The 15,386-nt window shown below is 39.8% G+C and overlaps 1 protein-coding gene across 1 annotated transcript in view; it reads right to left on the bottom strand.

Annotated features, from left to right (window-relative positions):
* Positions 1–14,916, bottom strand: part of dnah5l (dynein, axonemal, heavy chain 5 like) — a gene marked incomplete at both ends in the record, with an annotated part of 142,853 nt that extends 127,937 nt beyond the window's left edge. Inside the window, 8 exons of the mRNA XM_080752420.1 lie at positions 187–288; positions 868–939; positions 4,092–4,178; positions 4,812–4,886; positions 7,385–7,573; positions 9,309–9,412; positions 10,498–10,789; positions 14,878–14,916. Of these exons, the coding sequence (XP_080608546.1) occupies positions 187–288; positions 868–939; positions 4,092–4,178; positions 4,812–4,886; positions 7,385–7,573; positions 9,309–9,412; positions 10,498–10,789; positions 14,878–14,916 (960 nt within the window). The remainder of the gene's footprint in view (positions 1–186; positions 289–867; positions 940–4,091; positions 4,179–4,811; positions 4,887–7,384; positions 7,574–9,308; positions 9,413–10,497; positions 10,790–14,877) is intronic.
* Positions 14,917–15,386: the final 470 nt, after the last annotated feature.

The following is a 15,386-nucleotide window of genomic DNA, read 5'->3' as shown; positions in this document are numbered from 1 at the left end:
AGAGATACATGTTGAGCTCTGAGAAGAAGAACTAGAAAGGGAGAGAAGATACCTGTTGAGCTTTGAGAAGAAGAACTAGAAAGGGAGAGAGAGATACCTGTTGAGCTCTGAGAAGAAGAACTAGAAAGGGAGAGAAGATACCTGTTGAGCTTTGAGAAGAAGAACTAGAAAGGGAGAGAGAGATACCTGTTGAGCTCTGAGAGCAGGCAGCATGACCTCTGACAGCAGAGTCTCCACACTGTGCAGCACGCTGCCCTCACAACAGTCCAGCATCCCAAAGGTCACCTCCTGTGGGCACGGGACGTTCACACGGCTTAGACAAGTGCTTGGCCGGTCCAGGCCGGCCATTAGGGAAAAATTAAAAATAAAATGTCGGCCTTCGTTCCATTTTGGGGGCTGGGCGGCCAACAAAGTAAATCGTCACTGTCGGGCAGAAACCTTGTATCTCCAAGTTTCAAATGTATACATTTTTTCGCAAAGCAAAGCCCTGCTTCATCATACAAGGCTGTTGCACAAAAGTAGTGAAAACAGCAGATCTACAAGCACATAACGCCTCGCACCGTGAGGCGTTGTGTACTTGTAGATCGGCTGTTTTCACTTCTTTAAATAATTTTTAAAATGATAAATACAAAACAAACGGTTTTGGACATACAAGGTTTCCAGCCGACAACGACGAAATATAACTCATGTAGAGTAATTGGCCCACTGGCTTGTCACTTGTCATGATCTGAAATGACAAGTCTTTGAGTAGCAGCAGCGCTATAGAGAGAGATCTCTCTCTATAGCGCGCAATGAGGGCCTCTCCAACTCTCCAACGTCCCTGATGGAAACAGTACTAATGACATTAGTTCTAAGCGGTTTACTGACCTGATGTATGTTAGCTGTAGTTATGGCCTTGTCAGTCATCCTCAGAAAGTACAGACACTTCCCCAGCAATGGCTGAGCAACGTAGATAGAGACAGGGTTTAGTTCCACACATAACCACAATGTAAGTTTAGTTTAATGAGTTAACTTTAGCTGCCTTAGAGCCAGCCTAGCAAGTTAACAGTCTCTCTCTCTCTCTCTCTCTCTCTCCCTCTCTCTCTAGGCCTTTAAATATCTAGGCACTAATTGACAGCAACCTTAACTTCAGTGACAACACTGACTATATTTTTAAATCCTGTAACCAACGTCTCCACCTTTTACGCAAGCTCAACTCTTTCAGGGTGAGCAAGCACATTATGGAAACGTTTTATAAGAACCTCATAGAGGGAATCTTAACCTTCAACATGGCAATGTGTGGTACGGTAATCTTAACATGCAATGTAGAGGCAAGCTGCAGAGAATAGTAAATCTGGCATAAAAAATCATAGGGAAAAAACAAAAACAATTAAGTTGTATCTACAATGAAGTGCTTTGGAAAAAAGCTGTCAAGATAATAAATTACCCCTCTCACCCACTTCATAGGGAGTTCAATTTACTTCCCTCTGGTAGACACTATAGAACAACTTGGGCAGAATGGGCACACCGTAGCCGTAATATTTTTTAAACATTCATTCATTCCAAATGCCATTAAGGCATTGAATGATGTCATGTCTCGTTGATGTGCCTGTTTCTTCACCTTATATGCCACTGTTGTCCTTCTTGTTGCCTTAAAGGACCAGGTCACCTCTGGGACAACCAGATCTTATTTTATTGTTGGGACACGAATCACACGATCAACACAATCCTGAATAATCTTTTGTGTTCAATCTGTGTTTTTAGATATGTTAGTATTTCATCATATGACCAGTTGTAGCATGCTGAAATCGGCTGAAATACTAAAATATCTAAAAACACAGATTGAACACAAAAAATAACTCAGGATTGTGTTGATCGTGTCCCACACAACAATAAAATAAGATCTGGTTGTCCCAGAGGTGACCATTAAGATGTTTTGTGTGTAAGTGCTTGTTGCTGTTTATCTGTCATTTTAATGTTGTCTAAATGTATATGAGACAAAAGACACATTTCCACACTGTGGACAATAAAACTAACTAACTAACTAACTAACTAACTAACTCTCCCTCTCTCTCTTTAAAAGAACACAGCAGTGAACAAGCATGTGATTAGACTCCAGAGACAATAGTGTGAATGGTAACCAGACACGGTTCATAGCATTAACACAACATTCCACAGGTGTGTTAAATTACCACCATGTATGTTCTGTGCCACGCTCATAATTTACACTTCTGAAATACGCTCTAGAGCAGGTGTGTAGGTTGCATACAATAGAAGGGGAAAACTTTAAAAACAAAAGGTGCACACTGCTCTGGCAAAGCATCACTTAGATTCGCATGGCAAGGTCATTATACACTAGTTTGGAATGTGTCATTCATACTGTACATCAGAAATAATCTATCCATTCATACATTGTCTTTATCCATTCATGAGTTGTCCTGACAGAACTGTAATAATCTAACTGTATTCTCCTTTTTATTCAACATAATTGAGTATGTGAGACAAATAACAGTATAAGTCCATATATATATTTTTTTGATATATATATTTTTGGATTTACCAGACTGTAAACCAAAAAACTAGTCATTTTTAATCTGTTAAATTGTTAATGCAATCCCCCCTCATTTTGTTTAATTGTCGGTAATGTTATTTTCTCCCTTTGTCTGCTGAATATTGCTTGTACGGACTTAAGGTGGTTGCACACTGCTGCGTTTTTCGTTGCGAAATGCGTTTTTCAGGGCAAGGAGAGAGAGAGAGATAGAGAGAGCAAGGGACCGAGTGGTGCGCGAAACGGGCGGCAGTGTGCAAACGTGACTGACATAACGTGAGGTTGAATTTTTTATTTGCGTGCTCCGAAATTCACTCCGATATTCGGCCCGAAAAACGCAGCAGTGTGCAACCACCTTTAGACTGTTGTTCCACAAACTGCTGGAGATATACTGTTTTTTTCCACTTTTCATAAGTATTATGTCTTATAATTCCTAACATATATGAGTTAAATAAAAAAAATCTAACCCAACAAAATGAGGGGGGGGGGGGGAAGTACATTAAGACTTTAAGAAATTAAAAACTTCTAGTTTGTGGTTTACAGTCTGGTAAATCAAAAAAATGTTTTTATCCAAAATTTTAAAATACGGACTGTTATTCGTCTCAGGTACTCAATTGTATTCATTCATTACATGTTTTGCTCTCTAGGTCCTGTAATATGTGACGGAGCGCTATGGTCAGGGACCGTCACTGATGTCCAGGCACAGTTTGGTATCTGGCAATGTTGTTTTTGACAGCACATTTTGATTTAGTTTTAGTCATAGTCTTTTGAATAAAATGTTTTAGTCATAATTTAGTCACTGGAAATCGAGCGCCTTCCTAGGAAGGTCCTCGATGCACGTCCCACTGGGAGGAGACCCCGTGGCAGACCTAAGACCAGATGGAAGGATTATATCTCCAGACTGGCCTGGGAACGCCTTGGTATACTCCCAGAGGGAGTGGAGGAAGTTGCGCAGGATAAGGAAATCTGGAAGTCTCAGTTGGAGCTGTTACCCCCGCGACCCGATTCCGGATAAGCGGTTGAAGATGGATGGATGGATGGATGGAAAAGTTTTAGTTTTAGTCTAATTTTAGTCGACTAAATATCATAAGATTTTAGGCGACTAAATCTACAGTTGATTTAGTCAACTGAAATGTATTTTGGCAGGCCTTGATGGCATGTAATGACTGATTTTACACTTGGTTGCGTGCTGAAAATAGCCGATCTACAAGCTCACAACTCGTCGCAGCGCGGCGCGTTGTGAGCTTGTAGATCTGCTATTTTCAGCACGCAACACCTGAGAGCAACCAAACATAAAATGACTCTCTACTCCACTAGTCCCTCCCTAACGTTTTAGTCTAGTTTTTATTTTGTTGACGAAATTGTCAATATATTTAGTCTTAGTTTTAGTCATCACAGCTTAGTTTTTATTTCGTTTTCGTCAGTGAAAAAAACGCAGTCGACAAACATTTTTCGTCATAGTTTTAGTCGATGAAATCAAAGCCGTCCAAGTAGGCCCTTTGTACCAGGACTATAAGACAGTGTTTCTCAAAGTGTTTTCACTGTTACAAACAGTCACTCTCACCTCTGAAGATCCAGTAGTCAGGAACAGTCTTTTGTGATGAGAGGTGGAGCCAACATCGATAACAGAGGGATGAGTGGAGGCCAGTGCCTACAAACATGAACGCACAATTTAATGTTTGACTGCATTATTTAACACAGTGGTTCTCAACCTGTGGGTCGGGACCCCCAGGGGGGTCCTCAAATTATTTGGGGTGGGTCTCCAGATGATTAACTTAATGTGCAACATTGTTTTTTCAACAAAACCAACATACAGTTTAAGTGTATAGAGGGTATATACACACATACAAGTGACAATTTAAGGACTTTTTAATACCTCTAAAATGACAAATTAAACATTGGCCAAATTGTCAATCATTAGAGGCAGAAATGCCGATCTACATGCTCACAACGCCTCGCGTTGCGAGGCGTTGTGAGCATGTAGATCTGTTATTTTCACAATAGAACCGTGATATTCAAAATCTAATGCCTCTTAGTGCTTGTCAGGATGGGGGGTCACCGGTTAAAATGTGATTATTTTGGCGGTCGCAGCCTGAAAAGGTTGAGAACCACTGATTTAACATAATAGTCAGTATTAATACTACAATGATGGTTTCATGAGAAAAAAAGCTAAGTCAGACAAATGCAAAACATCCAAAACCAAACCTATTGTGTTAATTTGCAGGACTTCACAAATGCCTACACAAGTCCCTTTTTCTCTGGACCCAGAAGTATAATATACTACCTGAGAGGACCCCTGGTAGAAGAACATGAGCTTCCTAGATCCGTCGGCAGCAAAGAAGTCATCAATGAGACTGAACTGGAAAACACAATCATAATCGATAAAATTACCAAACGTTTTTTAGAAAGTGAAATATCCCTTTAAAGGGGAAGACCACCCATGTTCAATGTTGAACTGTCATTAATATAAGTTATATTATATAACTTAGAGGAGTTGTGTGGAAATAGAAAAAAAGTTCCCCCCCTTCTGTGTTGCCTAGAACTGGAGGATTGATTTTGGGGTTTGTATTGTAAAGTACGACGGTGTGATGTCATCAAGTTGTACTTTACAATACAAACCCCAAAATCAATCCTCCAGATCTAGGCAACACAGAAGGGGGGGAACTTTATTTCTATTTCCACACAACTCCTCTAAGGTGTATTAATGACATAGTGTAGCGTCACGGCCGGGAGGCGAACCCGGGACCCCGATTTGCCAGATATGCATGCTGACCAGTCAGCCAAAGTGCCAGGCACGTTGGCGAGAGCCAACGCACATACCGTATAGCCTACAGTCGTCCCCTCTACCTGGAAGCGCGACCACGCGCGCCGGCCAGGATCTAAGATCGACTTTGAAACCGGGGGGTTCAAACGCAACTCAGGGGGGAACAGTCGTCGACTACTAGCCGGACAGGTCTACACCGCCGCCGGGGATGAATACTTCCCCTCTGTACCGCTGCCACCAATGTAGCGTCACGGCCGGGAGGCGAACCCGGGACCCCGATTTGCCAGGTATCCACGCTGACCAGTCAGCCAAAGTGTCAGGCACGTTGGCGAGAGCCAACGCACATACCGTATAGCCTACAGTAGTTCAATATTGAAAATGGGCGATCTTCCCCTTTAAATACAATTTTGGAGTATTTCCAATTTTCAATACTGTCTTTTACGTCTAAGTCGTCTATTCAGGGACGTGCTGGGCCCCTGATTTAGCCCGGGAAAAATAGTTGGAGAGGCCCTCATTGCGCGCTATAGAGCTGCTGCTACTCAAAGATTTGCCATTTCAGATCATGACAAGTGACAAGCCAGTGGGCCAATTACATGAGTTATATTTCGTCATTGTCGGTTGGAAACCTTGTATGTCCAAAACCTTTTGTTTTGTATTTATCATTTTAAAAATGATTTAAATTAGTGAAAACAGACGATCTACAAGCCTACCTACAAGCCCACCGCGAGGCGTTGTGTGCTTGTAGATCTGCTGTTTTCACAAATTTTGTGCAACGGCCTTGTATGATGAAGCAGGGCTTTGCTTTGCGAAAAATTTACAAATTTGAAACTTGAAGATACAAGGTTTCTGCCCGACAGTGACGATTTACTTTGTTGGCTGCCCAGCCCCCAAAATGGAACGATGGCCAACATTTTATTTTTACTTTTTTCCTAATGGCCGGCCTGGACCGGCCGGGAATGAACCGGCCGTTCGGGAGTTGTCCCGCTTTTCCCAATGGCCAGCACGTCCCTGCGTCTATTCCACCATATCTCAGAGGCAAAAATCGTACTTTTACTCCACTTCAATTATTTGAAGACTTCAGTTACTAGTTACTTTTTAAATTAGAAATATTATTACAAAACATACATTAACCACTTCAGCCCTATTTAAACTTTGGCTCTTCGAAAATAGCCAATCTACAAGCTCACAACTGTGAGCTTGTAGGTGTGCTATTTTCAAAAGATTTTAATACATTTTAGACATGATACCTTGTGAAATGGACATTCTGCATAATGAGTATGTTTACTTGTCTTTTGGTGCTTTAAGTATATTTTGATGCCAATACTTTTATACTGTTTCTCAAGTAAATTGTGATTATTGGACTTTTATTTGTAACAGAGTAGTTCTACATTGCAGTATTGATAATTTTACTACTTCTTCCACCATTGAAATTGAATTGATACATTACATTACAGTCAATCTGGGAACCCATCGTCAAAGAAGAAAGGGCGACACCTATCGGTCGGCCTCTCTTAGCGTAGCGTTCTCTGAGGCTGTTCTTGAGAGACTACATTACAGTAGATCCAAACAGAGTAGTGGTATACCTCAGGGGTTTTCAAAGTGGGTGACGGGGCACCCTGGGGTGCCGCGACGGCAGTCCAGGGGTGCCGCGAGATCATTTGTTAATATATGGAACAAAGTTATTTTCAGTCAGTTCTAACCAAAATGGTTATTATCTCAACGTTTTCCTCGCAACATAATCACTAAAATATCGTCACTGTCGGGCAGAAACCTTGTATCTCCAAGTTTCAAATGTGTACATCTTTTGGTAAAGCAAAGCCTGCTTCAAGACTGTCGCACAAAACTAGTGAAAACAGACGATCTACAAGCACACAATGCCTCGCGGTGCGAGGCGTTGTGTGCTTGTAGATCTGCTGTTTTCACTAGTTTAGTACATTTTATAGATGATAAATACAAAACGAACCGTTTTGGACAAGGTTTCCACCCGACAACGACGATATGCTATAAATATAAGGTGCTGGAAGTGAAAATTATAGTGAAAAATATTTATGGGGTGCCCTGAGACAAAAAAAGTTTGGGAACCCCTGGTATACCTTGTCGTCAGAGACCAGGGCGTCCTGGACCTCCGTCTCCCCCAGGGTCAAAGCGCCCAGCAGTTTGCTCAGCAGGTATTTGTGCCGTGCGTCCAGCGTGGCGCGTCGCTCCTCCCTCATGGCTCTGCTCTGCTTCGCCCTCATCATCCTCACCTCGTTGGAGAGCAGCACGCTCCTCTGACCCGACACCTGCAACCAACAATGTGGAATTATTTTATAAGCTCTGTACCATGAGATCTGCATGTACTGTATTTAGTCTTATGGCGCCACCTAGTGGCTTACCTGACATTTAAAGGTGTAGTCAGTGATAATGAAAGTGGCAGGGGTCATCTTGAGACTGTGGCATTTTATGAGTTCAGTAGTTTACAATCTAGGCATTTAGCAGACGTTCTTAATTCAGAGCGACTGTGGTTCTCACAACCTTTATTTTGACCATCCTAACTAAACATCATAACATAACTACACAGCCATACTCTACCCTGATTGGTCGAGGACTGGCTGGCCACCTCTGAAACCTGAATCTAGCTATGCTCGTAACACTGGCCATGGTGGAAGTCTTTATATGGTCAGCACACATTCTAGTGAGGAGCATGAATGGAAACTGTACCAATTATATTTTTATTTGAATGAAATACAATCACTAAATATACCTTTAAAACTGCATAGAAAAAGGTTGCTATAAATATTTTAATTCATCATTATTTACCATACTTAGAGAAGAGCAACCCCACACATAGCTTGTACAATCTAGATCTATGGTAGGGGTCTTCAACGTTTTCAGGCCAAGGACCCCTTAGCTGAGAGAGTTGAAGCAGGGACCCCCATTCCATATAGTTTCATCGTTTGACAGCACAATCATCAGTGTATTTTCGATTCATGTCAATTTTAGATATGTAACCACTTGAACCATTAATACTTAATAAACTTGACCTTTCACTCTGTACTTAGTGTGCTCTTTTTTCCCCTCTACACCAAAACTCTTTGCCGAAAATAGCCGATCTACAAGCTCACAACGCCTCGCAGTTTGTAGATCTGCTATTTTTCAACTTTCATTGAAATGAATAGGTGGAGGCAGTCCGCACTCTAGATATATAATATATATTATTATAATATTATTATAACTATGTGTTTAAATAACATCCAAAATGAGTTTGGAACAGCGTCTTTCATAGTTCTCTGTGTTAAGGTGTTAGGTCCATTTGTGTTATCTTTTTAGCATATTCTTTTCAACTGTACTGCCATACAAACTTGGTAATAATAATAATAATCTTTATTGTCCCTGAAGGGAAATTTGTCTTCACAGTCTGTTCAAACAAGAAACAACACATAGCCAAAAACAACACAAACATATCACATAGACAAGTCATCAGTACCCCACTGTACACAGAAAAGACCCGCTTAGCGACGGGGGCGATTGTTTAGCAGATTGTTAAGTGCAGCAATGGCTGAGGGGACAAAACTCCTTTTAAACCGAACTTTGTGCCACGCCAAGGTTCTGTATCTTCGCCCAGGTGGCATTAGGTCAAAGTGGCGATGCAGAGGATGGTCAGTGTCACTTGTTATTGAGAGAGCTAAGCGTGTAATGGCCTTATCGTTCATATCAGACAGTGTGGGTGTGGGAAGTCCAATGATCTTGGAAGCAATACGGGTAATACTGTAAAGTTTGTTTCTGTTAGGCATGGACAGTATGGTGAAGAAACATGCAGAGCAGTACAACAGAACAGGTTGTATAATGCTTTTGTACAGTAATAACAGAAGATGGGGGGCAACAGATAGTGATCTTAGTTTACGGATTACATGAAGTCTTTGCTGAAAACGTTTATGGATAGATGTAATGTGTTGATCAAACCTCAGTTTATTGTCCAAAGTGAGTCCAAGATATGTAAAGCTATCAACTTGTTTGACTGAATAGGTCACTACTCACAGTGGTGCAGGCGCTGTGGGAGGGACCAGCAACTGGAGAAGCCACTTGATTGGTGGTTCTAGAGTTCTGGCCTCCAATTCGCCGATGGCCCCTGGCAGTTTTCTCTGTTGATTGGAGCAGACACATCACATAAATTATTTTAGATGTATTATTGATCATAATAATCAGTGGTGTAAAGCAGGGGTCTTCAACGTTTTCAGGCCAAGGACCCCTTAGTTGAGAGAGAGATGAAGCAGGGACCCCCACAACCTGTTCATAGATTCCATATAGTTTCATTGTTTGAGAGCACAATCATCAGTGTATTTTGGTTTCATGTCAATTTGTGTTTTCAGATATTTAACCTCTTGAACTGTCAATACTTAATAAACGCCTCGCACTGTGAGGCGTTGTTAAGTTGTAGATCCCGGACCCCCTGTTGAAGACCCTTGGTGTAAAGTAACCAAGTACATTTACTCAAGTACTGTACTTGAGTAACTGATTAGGTGTGCGGTCTACATGTTATTAATTGTATTCTTTTTTAGATTAATATTCCTATGCATTTGTTGTATTGTTGTTGATGTACTGACATATTATCTTGCTTATCATATTGATAAGTCGCTTTGGATAATAAGCATCTGATAAATGCCTAAACTACGGCATAAACTACTTTTATTTCTTTGGACTTTAAGTACTTCCAGATTTGTACTTGTAACAGAGTACTTCTAAATTGCAGTATTGATACATTTACTTAAAGGAGCTATAGTCAACTTTTTCTTGAAAAACGGATACTAAAATAAAAATAATGTTTCGAAAATATTTTATAAAAAGAATAAGCTTTATATGTGTTTCAATTAAAAATGACCACAAAAAGCATAAAATAATGATAAAATAATCATTTTGGCCATTGTCGGGCCGACACTTTGTTTACATCCTAGTCTAACACTATCAAAGAATAGACTAGAATGTAAACAAAGTGTCAGCCCGACAATTGCCAAAATGATTATTTTATCATTATTTTACGCTTTTTGTGGTCATTTTTGAATAGAAACATAATATGAAGCTTATTTTTTTAATAAAATACTTTCCAAACATTATTTTTATTTTAGCATCCGTTTTTCAAGAAAAAGTTGACTATAGCTCCTTTAATAAAACATTTGAGTACTTTTTCCACCACTGATAATAATATAATACAGCATTACATTAGTAGTACCTGTGAGGTTGTTACTCAGAGGTGAGTGTTTAGTGGAGGTGCCGTCGAGTCCTCCCTCCTCCTTCCCCACATTCACCCCTCCAGGGCTCTCCTCCTGTCTCTCCTGCCCAGCATCAAGCCTCTCTTCTGGGACACGTGTGGCCCCCAGCTCCCCTGGCTGGAGGTCTGATGTGCCCGGCGGGGAGGGACTGGAGCCCTTCAGCCCAGGATCAGAGCTCTCCGCTGGGGGGACGCAGGACACGTCCTCTACCTCTGCAACCTCGTCCGGAGGCTGGGACTCCATAGCAGTAATCTGGGAAGAGAGAAGGAGGGGGCAGAGAGAACTTATTTGTGAAAAAAAAAATGTTTGAAAAGATTTGAGACATTTCGCCTACGATGACAAAATAGTGACGCCAGGGTGAAAGTAGTGTACAGGGAAATTCCTCTTCCCGAATACAATGTACTATATTCAGGGTTGCATTATGTCAGCATCGACTTTAGAACAAATATTTTTTATATTTAGAAACAACTGCACTGTAGGGCATTCACCAAATATTCGAATAATCGAATATCAAAGTCACTATTCGACGTTGTTCACAAAGTCGAATGTTCGCTTATTTTTTAAATAGTTTTCTCTTTAAAAAAATATATAGTTTATAAAGCTTGGCTAGATAGGAAGTCATAAGAATGAGTTGTCAATGCCCCTGGTGGATGAATTTGTTAATGCTCTATACCAGGGCTTCTCAAATCTTTTTAGGCCGTGACCCCCAAAATAAACATATTTGAATTGGGGACCCCCACCCTGACAAGCACTTGGAATTGTAGCTATTACATTTAATGTGATTCGGTTCCACAGATAGCAGATCTACATGCCCGAGGCGTTGTGAGCATGTAGATCGGCTATTTTCACAATGTTTGCCTCTTGCTTACTTAATATTTGACAGTTTGTCTATAGTCTTGTTGAATATTCGACTATTCGGATACTTTGAGGTTGAACAATTCGAATACTAAAAATCACTATTCGTGAATGCCCTACTGCACTGCTAATTATTCTTATTAGTATTATTACTAATATATTATTAATAATTGGAATAGAATAGGAATAGAATAGACTTACCTGGCCAAATGCAGTCTTTACTCTCTCTATTCTGTGTCTTTGTTTGACCTTCTCTCTCGCTCAGTGTGTGTAATGAATCTTAGTTACACATACACACAACTCAGTGTGTGTAATGAATCTTAGTTACACATACACACAACACTGATCAGCAACTAGACAATCAAAAAAGAAAAAAGAAACTCTCTCTGCCCCCCCCCCTCTCTCTCTCCACTGAGACTGTTGACAATGTTAACCTAGGCAACCATAGTTGGTGCTAATAGATTGACAATGCAGTGTGTGTGTGTGTGTGTGTGTGTGTGTGTGTGTGTGTGTGTGTGTGTGTGTGTAGGGGGTCAGTGACTCAGCAACTCTATATTAACAATACATCACTGTTTGTTTGTAAGCTATACGGTTTAACAAGACATCAAAAATGTGTATGATTTAAACTGTTTATTCTATATTTCTTATTATATTATCACATTAGCAATCAATTCTCCATGTTTAACTTACTCGTTTTCAATAGTAATGTACTGTGTAGCCTATGTATGTATGTATGTATCTCTATTCAGTATCCATCTCTCTCTGTCTCGTCTCATACATGGTTTAACATAATTTACACGTTTAAAATGCAGGCTTTAGAAGACACTCCTATCCAGAGACATATACAGGTGGAAGGTCAGACATGAAACCAAACACCAACAGAGAACCAAGACAATGAAATTATTGACAAAAGGAGTTTTATTAGAGTCAAAAATGGCAGTTCCGTGACCGTGGAAGCAAAGGTCCGTTTCTCAATGGATTTGGAGGGGATCTAGGAGGATTATTAAACACATTTGGCCGGGGTGTATTTTTTAAAATGGTGGGGAAAATGTTTGACAGCTAGGGTAATTTTCAGTCTCATTCACTTACTATATACACTATACTATTAAGGAAAAAATGACTCCCAAAAAAACTGCTTTAAGTGGGATGTGAGGGGTCAAACTAAGGGTTTTAAATTATTCTGAATCCATTGCAAGCATTTGTTTTGCATTCCTTGGGCTAAAAACGGACCCCAAAAGACTGTGAAAATTGATGACTCATCACTAAACCATAGTTTTGTTGGCCGTTTTTTAGCCCAAGGAATGTTTTTCATGCAAAACAAATGCTTGCAATGGATTCAGAATAATGATAAAAAAAAACTAGTTTGACCCCTCACATCCCACTTAAAGCAGATTTTTTGGGAGTCATTTTTTCCTTTATAGTATAGCGTATAGTAAGTGAATGAGACTGAACATTACCCTAGCTGTCAAACATTTTCCCGGCCATTTAAAAAAAGACACCCCGGCCAAATGTGTTTAATAATCCTCCTAGATGACAAATCCATTGAGAAACAGACCTTTGCTCCCGTGGTCACGGAACTGAAGTTTTTTTACCTAACTATTTTATCTATAGTGGATGATAAACTGAAACATTTTTTAAATATATATTTAAAATTTAGGCTAAACGTTACCTTGTTAACTTTTTATGAATTGTGGTGTTTTTTAACAAAGCCATTGCAATATGTTTTCTTTCTGCCGTGAATCTCTGATGTAAAGTTATGAATGAAACAATAAAGTGGAACATGAACTGCTGTACACAGAAATTCAGATGTAATAAGCTATAATCCATAACTTCCATGTCCTTCCTGGGATTCGAACCCGTGTTCCCCATGTGGAGTGCCAGAAATTCAACTGCTGAGCTAATTATAGAGAGCCCGTTTTGGAAGCGTATGAGTGGCGCTTTGAACTTCATGCAATACAATATTTAAACCGAAACACTACTAATGAATGTTAATACACAATATGACTTTAAAATCAGGTTCATCACGTTTATTCAAACATTGTCATTTTGATTAAAAGCAACACACAGTGTCATGTTTTTTTTTTTTTACGTTACTTGTTGAGAACCAATCAGAAAAACAAAACAAAACACAAATTCTGAGTTTTAACCGTTTGTCTCCTGGAGTTGAACATCTTGATTTTACGTCATCTCTGCAAGGACAAAGGTGGAATTTATAACTTATAAACTCACCGTCCCGGCAAAGTATGGGATCAGACCAGGGTACACAAGTCTTGCCCAAATATGGAGTTCCAAGTTGACATCATCAGTATCACATCGGTCAAGTCCAAATAATGGATTTTCAGTCGGCCTGACGGAGACCTTTCTAGTTAGATGTTAGATGTGATATTAATTAAATTAAATATCATACGGAAATGTAAATATCACAAAATGTCTCATTTTCCTGTTTGAATTTTGTAACCCTGTAAGACCCAAAAATAGAAATACTTGAAAAATCAGATGGTGTTGTAGGAGTCCTAATCAGAGGAAAATGTAAAGGTTTTATAGCCTAAATCATAAATCATGCTCCAATTTACATATGGGGGATATGCTTCACAATAATAACATATGTACATGTTCTAGACATTCTAATGATCACCAAAAAATATATATATTACAGGCATTTTACTTATGTTTTTGTGAGGGATAGCTTCGGTGAAAAAGTGAGATGTTGTCCGTCCAGACTCTGGACTCCAGAGATCTTGAAGTTGTGTGAATGTCAGCCTCTGTGGGGGGTATTTATATGCAAATATCGTGGCCAATGCCATTGTAATACTAAACAACAGGATCCAATGGTGATGTTTAGGTGGTAGGGGGAGCAAAAATAAAATCATTTAAACCTTTTTTTGGATAAAATACAAATGTTGTAATATTACAACAGTGGGTCTTACAGGGTTAAAGGGAAACTAGGCAAGTCAGTGTGTGGTTTAATTGATTAGAGAGATGGGGGAATTTAATTGATTAGAGAGATCACTAAAGAGCACTTGACACTTTTATGGCCCAATCAATCAACTCAGTGCACAACCCCAGTTTGAAGTTCAAAGGGAGCTTCCCCACACAGACTTCTCTGTCCCTGCAAATGGATGAATGTCAACATAAACAGTGGAACAAAACCAAAATACAACCAGAGGGATGTGTCTTTCTGCAGGGAAACACCCCAAAACAATAACATAGTGACTGATAAAGGGAAACGATTGCTAAAAAGTGTATTAAAATAGTCAAAGTTAAGGTTACCTAGTTTCCCTTTAACCACTTCATCATATGATAAAAAAAATGTGTTTGTTTTGAGCACCCGTCTCAAGGTGAATTATTTCTTTGGGGTAAAAGGACAACATCCCCTCCACTACATATTCATTTGCTTTGAACAGGAAATGTAATTTCCGGGAGAGGCTGGTTCACAAGGCCATTCAAGACCCAGACATGGTTTCAAATGGATGGATGAACTGCACCCAGAACTCATCTGTTGTTGCCAAGCTACACAGCTCCATGTTGAAAAAATAAATTGCCGAAAATGGTCATCCTGTACAACCAATCATCCAATAATAATTTGCTATTATCCTTTTTTTCTTTATTTTTTACATTGGAATAAGTTATGTTCTACAGGGGCCACAAGAAAGCTCTGCTAGAGCCGAATTTGGACCACGGGCCGCCAGTTGAATATCACTGATCTAAGAGCCCACACCTTGATGTGTCTTTAGCCTGTAGATGTGCTATTTTAACTATTTTTTGGAGTATTTTCACCCATAATGACAAGCCCGACAAAGGGAAGCCAGGTTGAAAGTGGGAGACAAAACAGTTAAAACGTGAGTTTAGGATAAAAAAACGACGAGGAAAACAAAAACTAAAACAGGATAAGTTCATGAGCTCATCACTAGTAGGGCCTGAAGACACTTCACTGTTCAGACACATTAAAAAGGTGCTATAAACAACATTCAGCCACTAGATGTCACTCTCAACA

This window comes from Nannobrachium achirus (genome assembly GCF_963921795.1).
Source record: "Nannobrachium achirus genome assembly, chromosome: 21".
Classification (NCBI taxonomy): Eukaryota; Metazoa; Chordata; class Actinopteri; order Myctophiformes; family Myctophidae; genus Nannobrachium; species Nannobrachium achirus.
The sequence above is the reverse complement of the archived record's forward strand: the minus strand, read 5'-3'. Positions and strand labels throughout refer to the sequence as shown.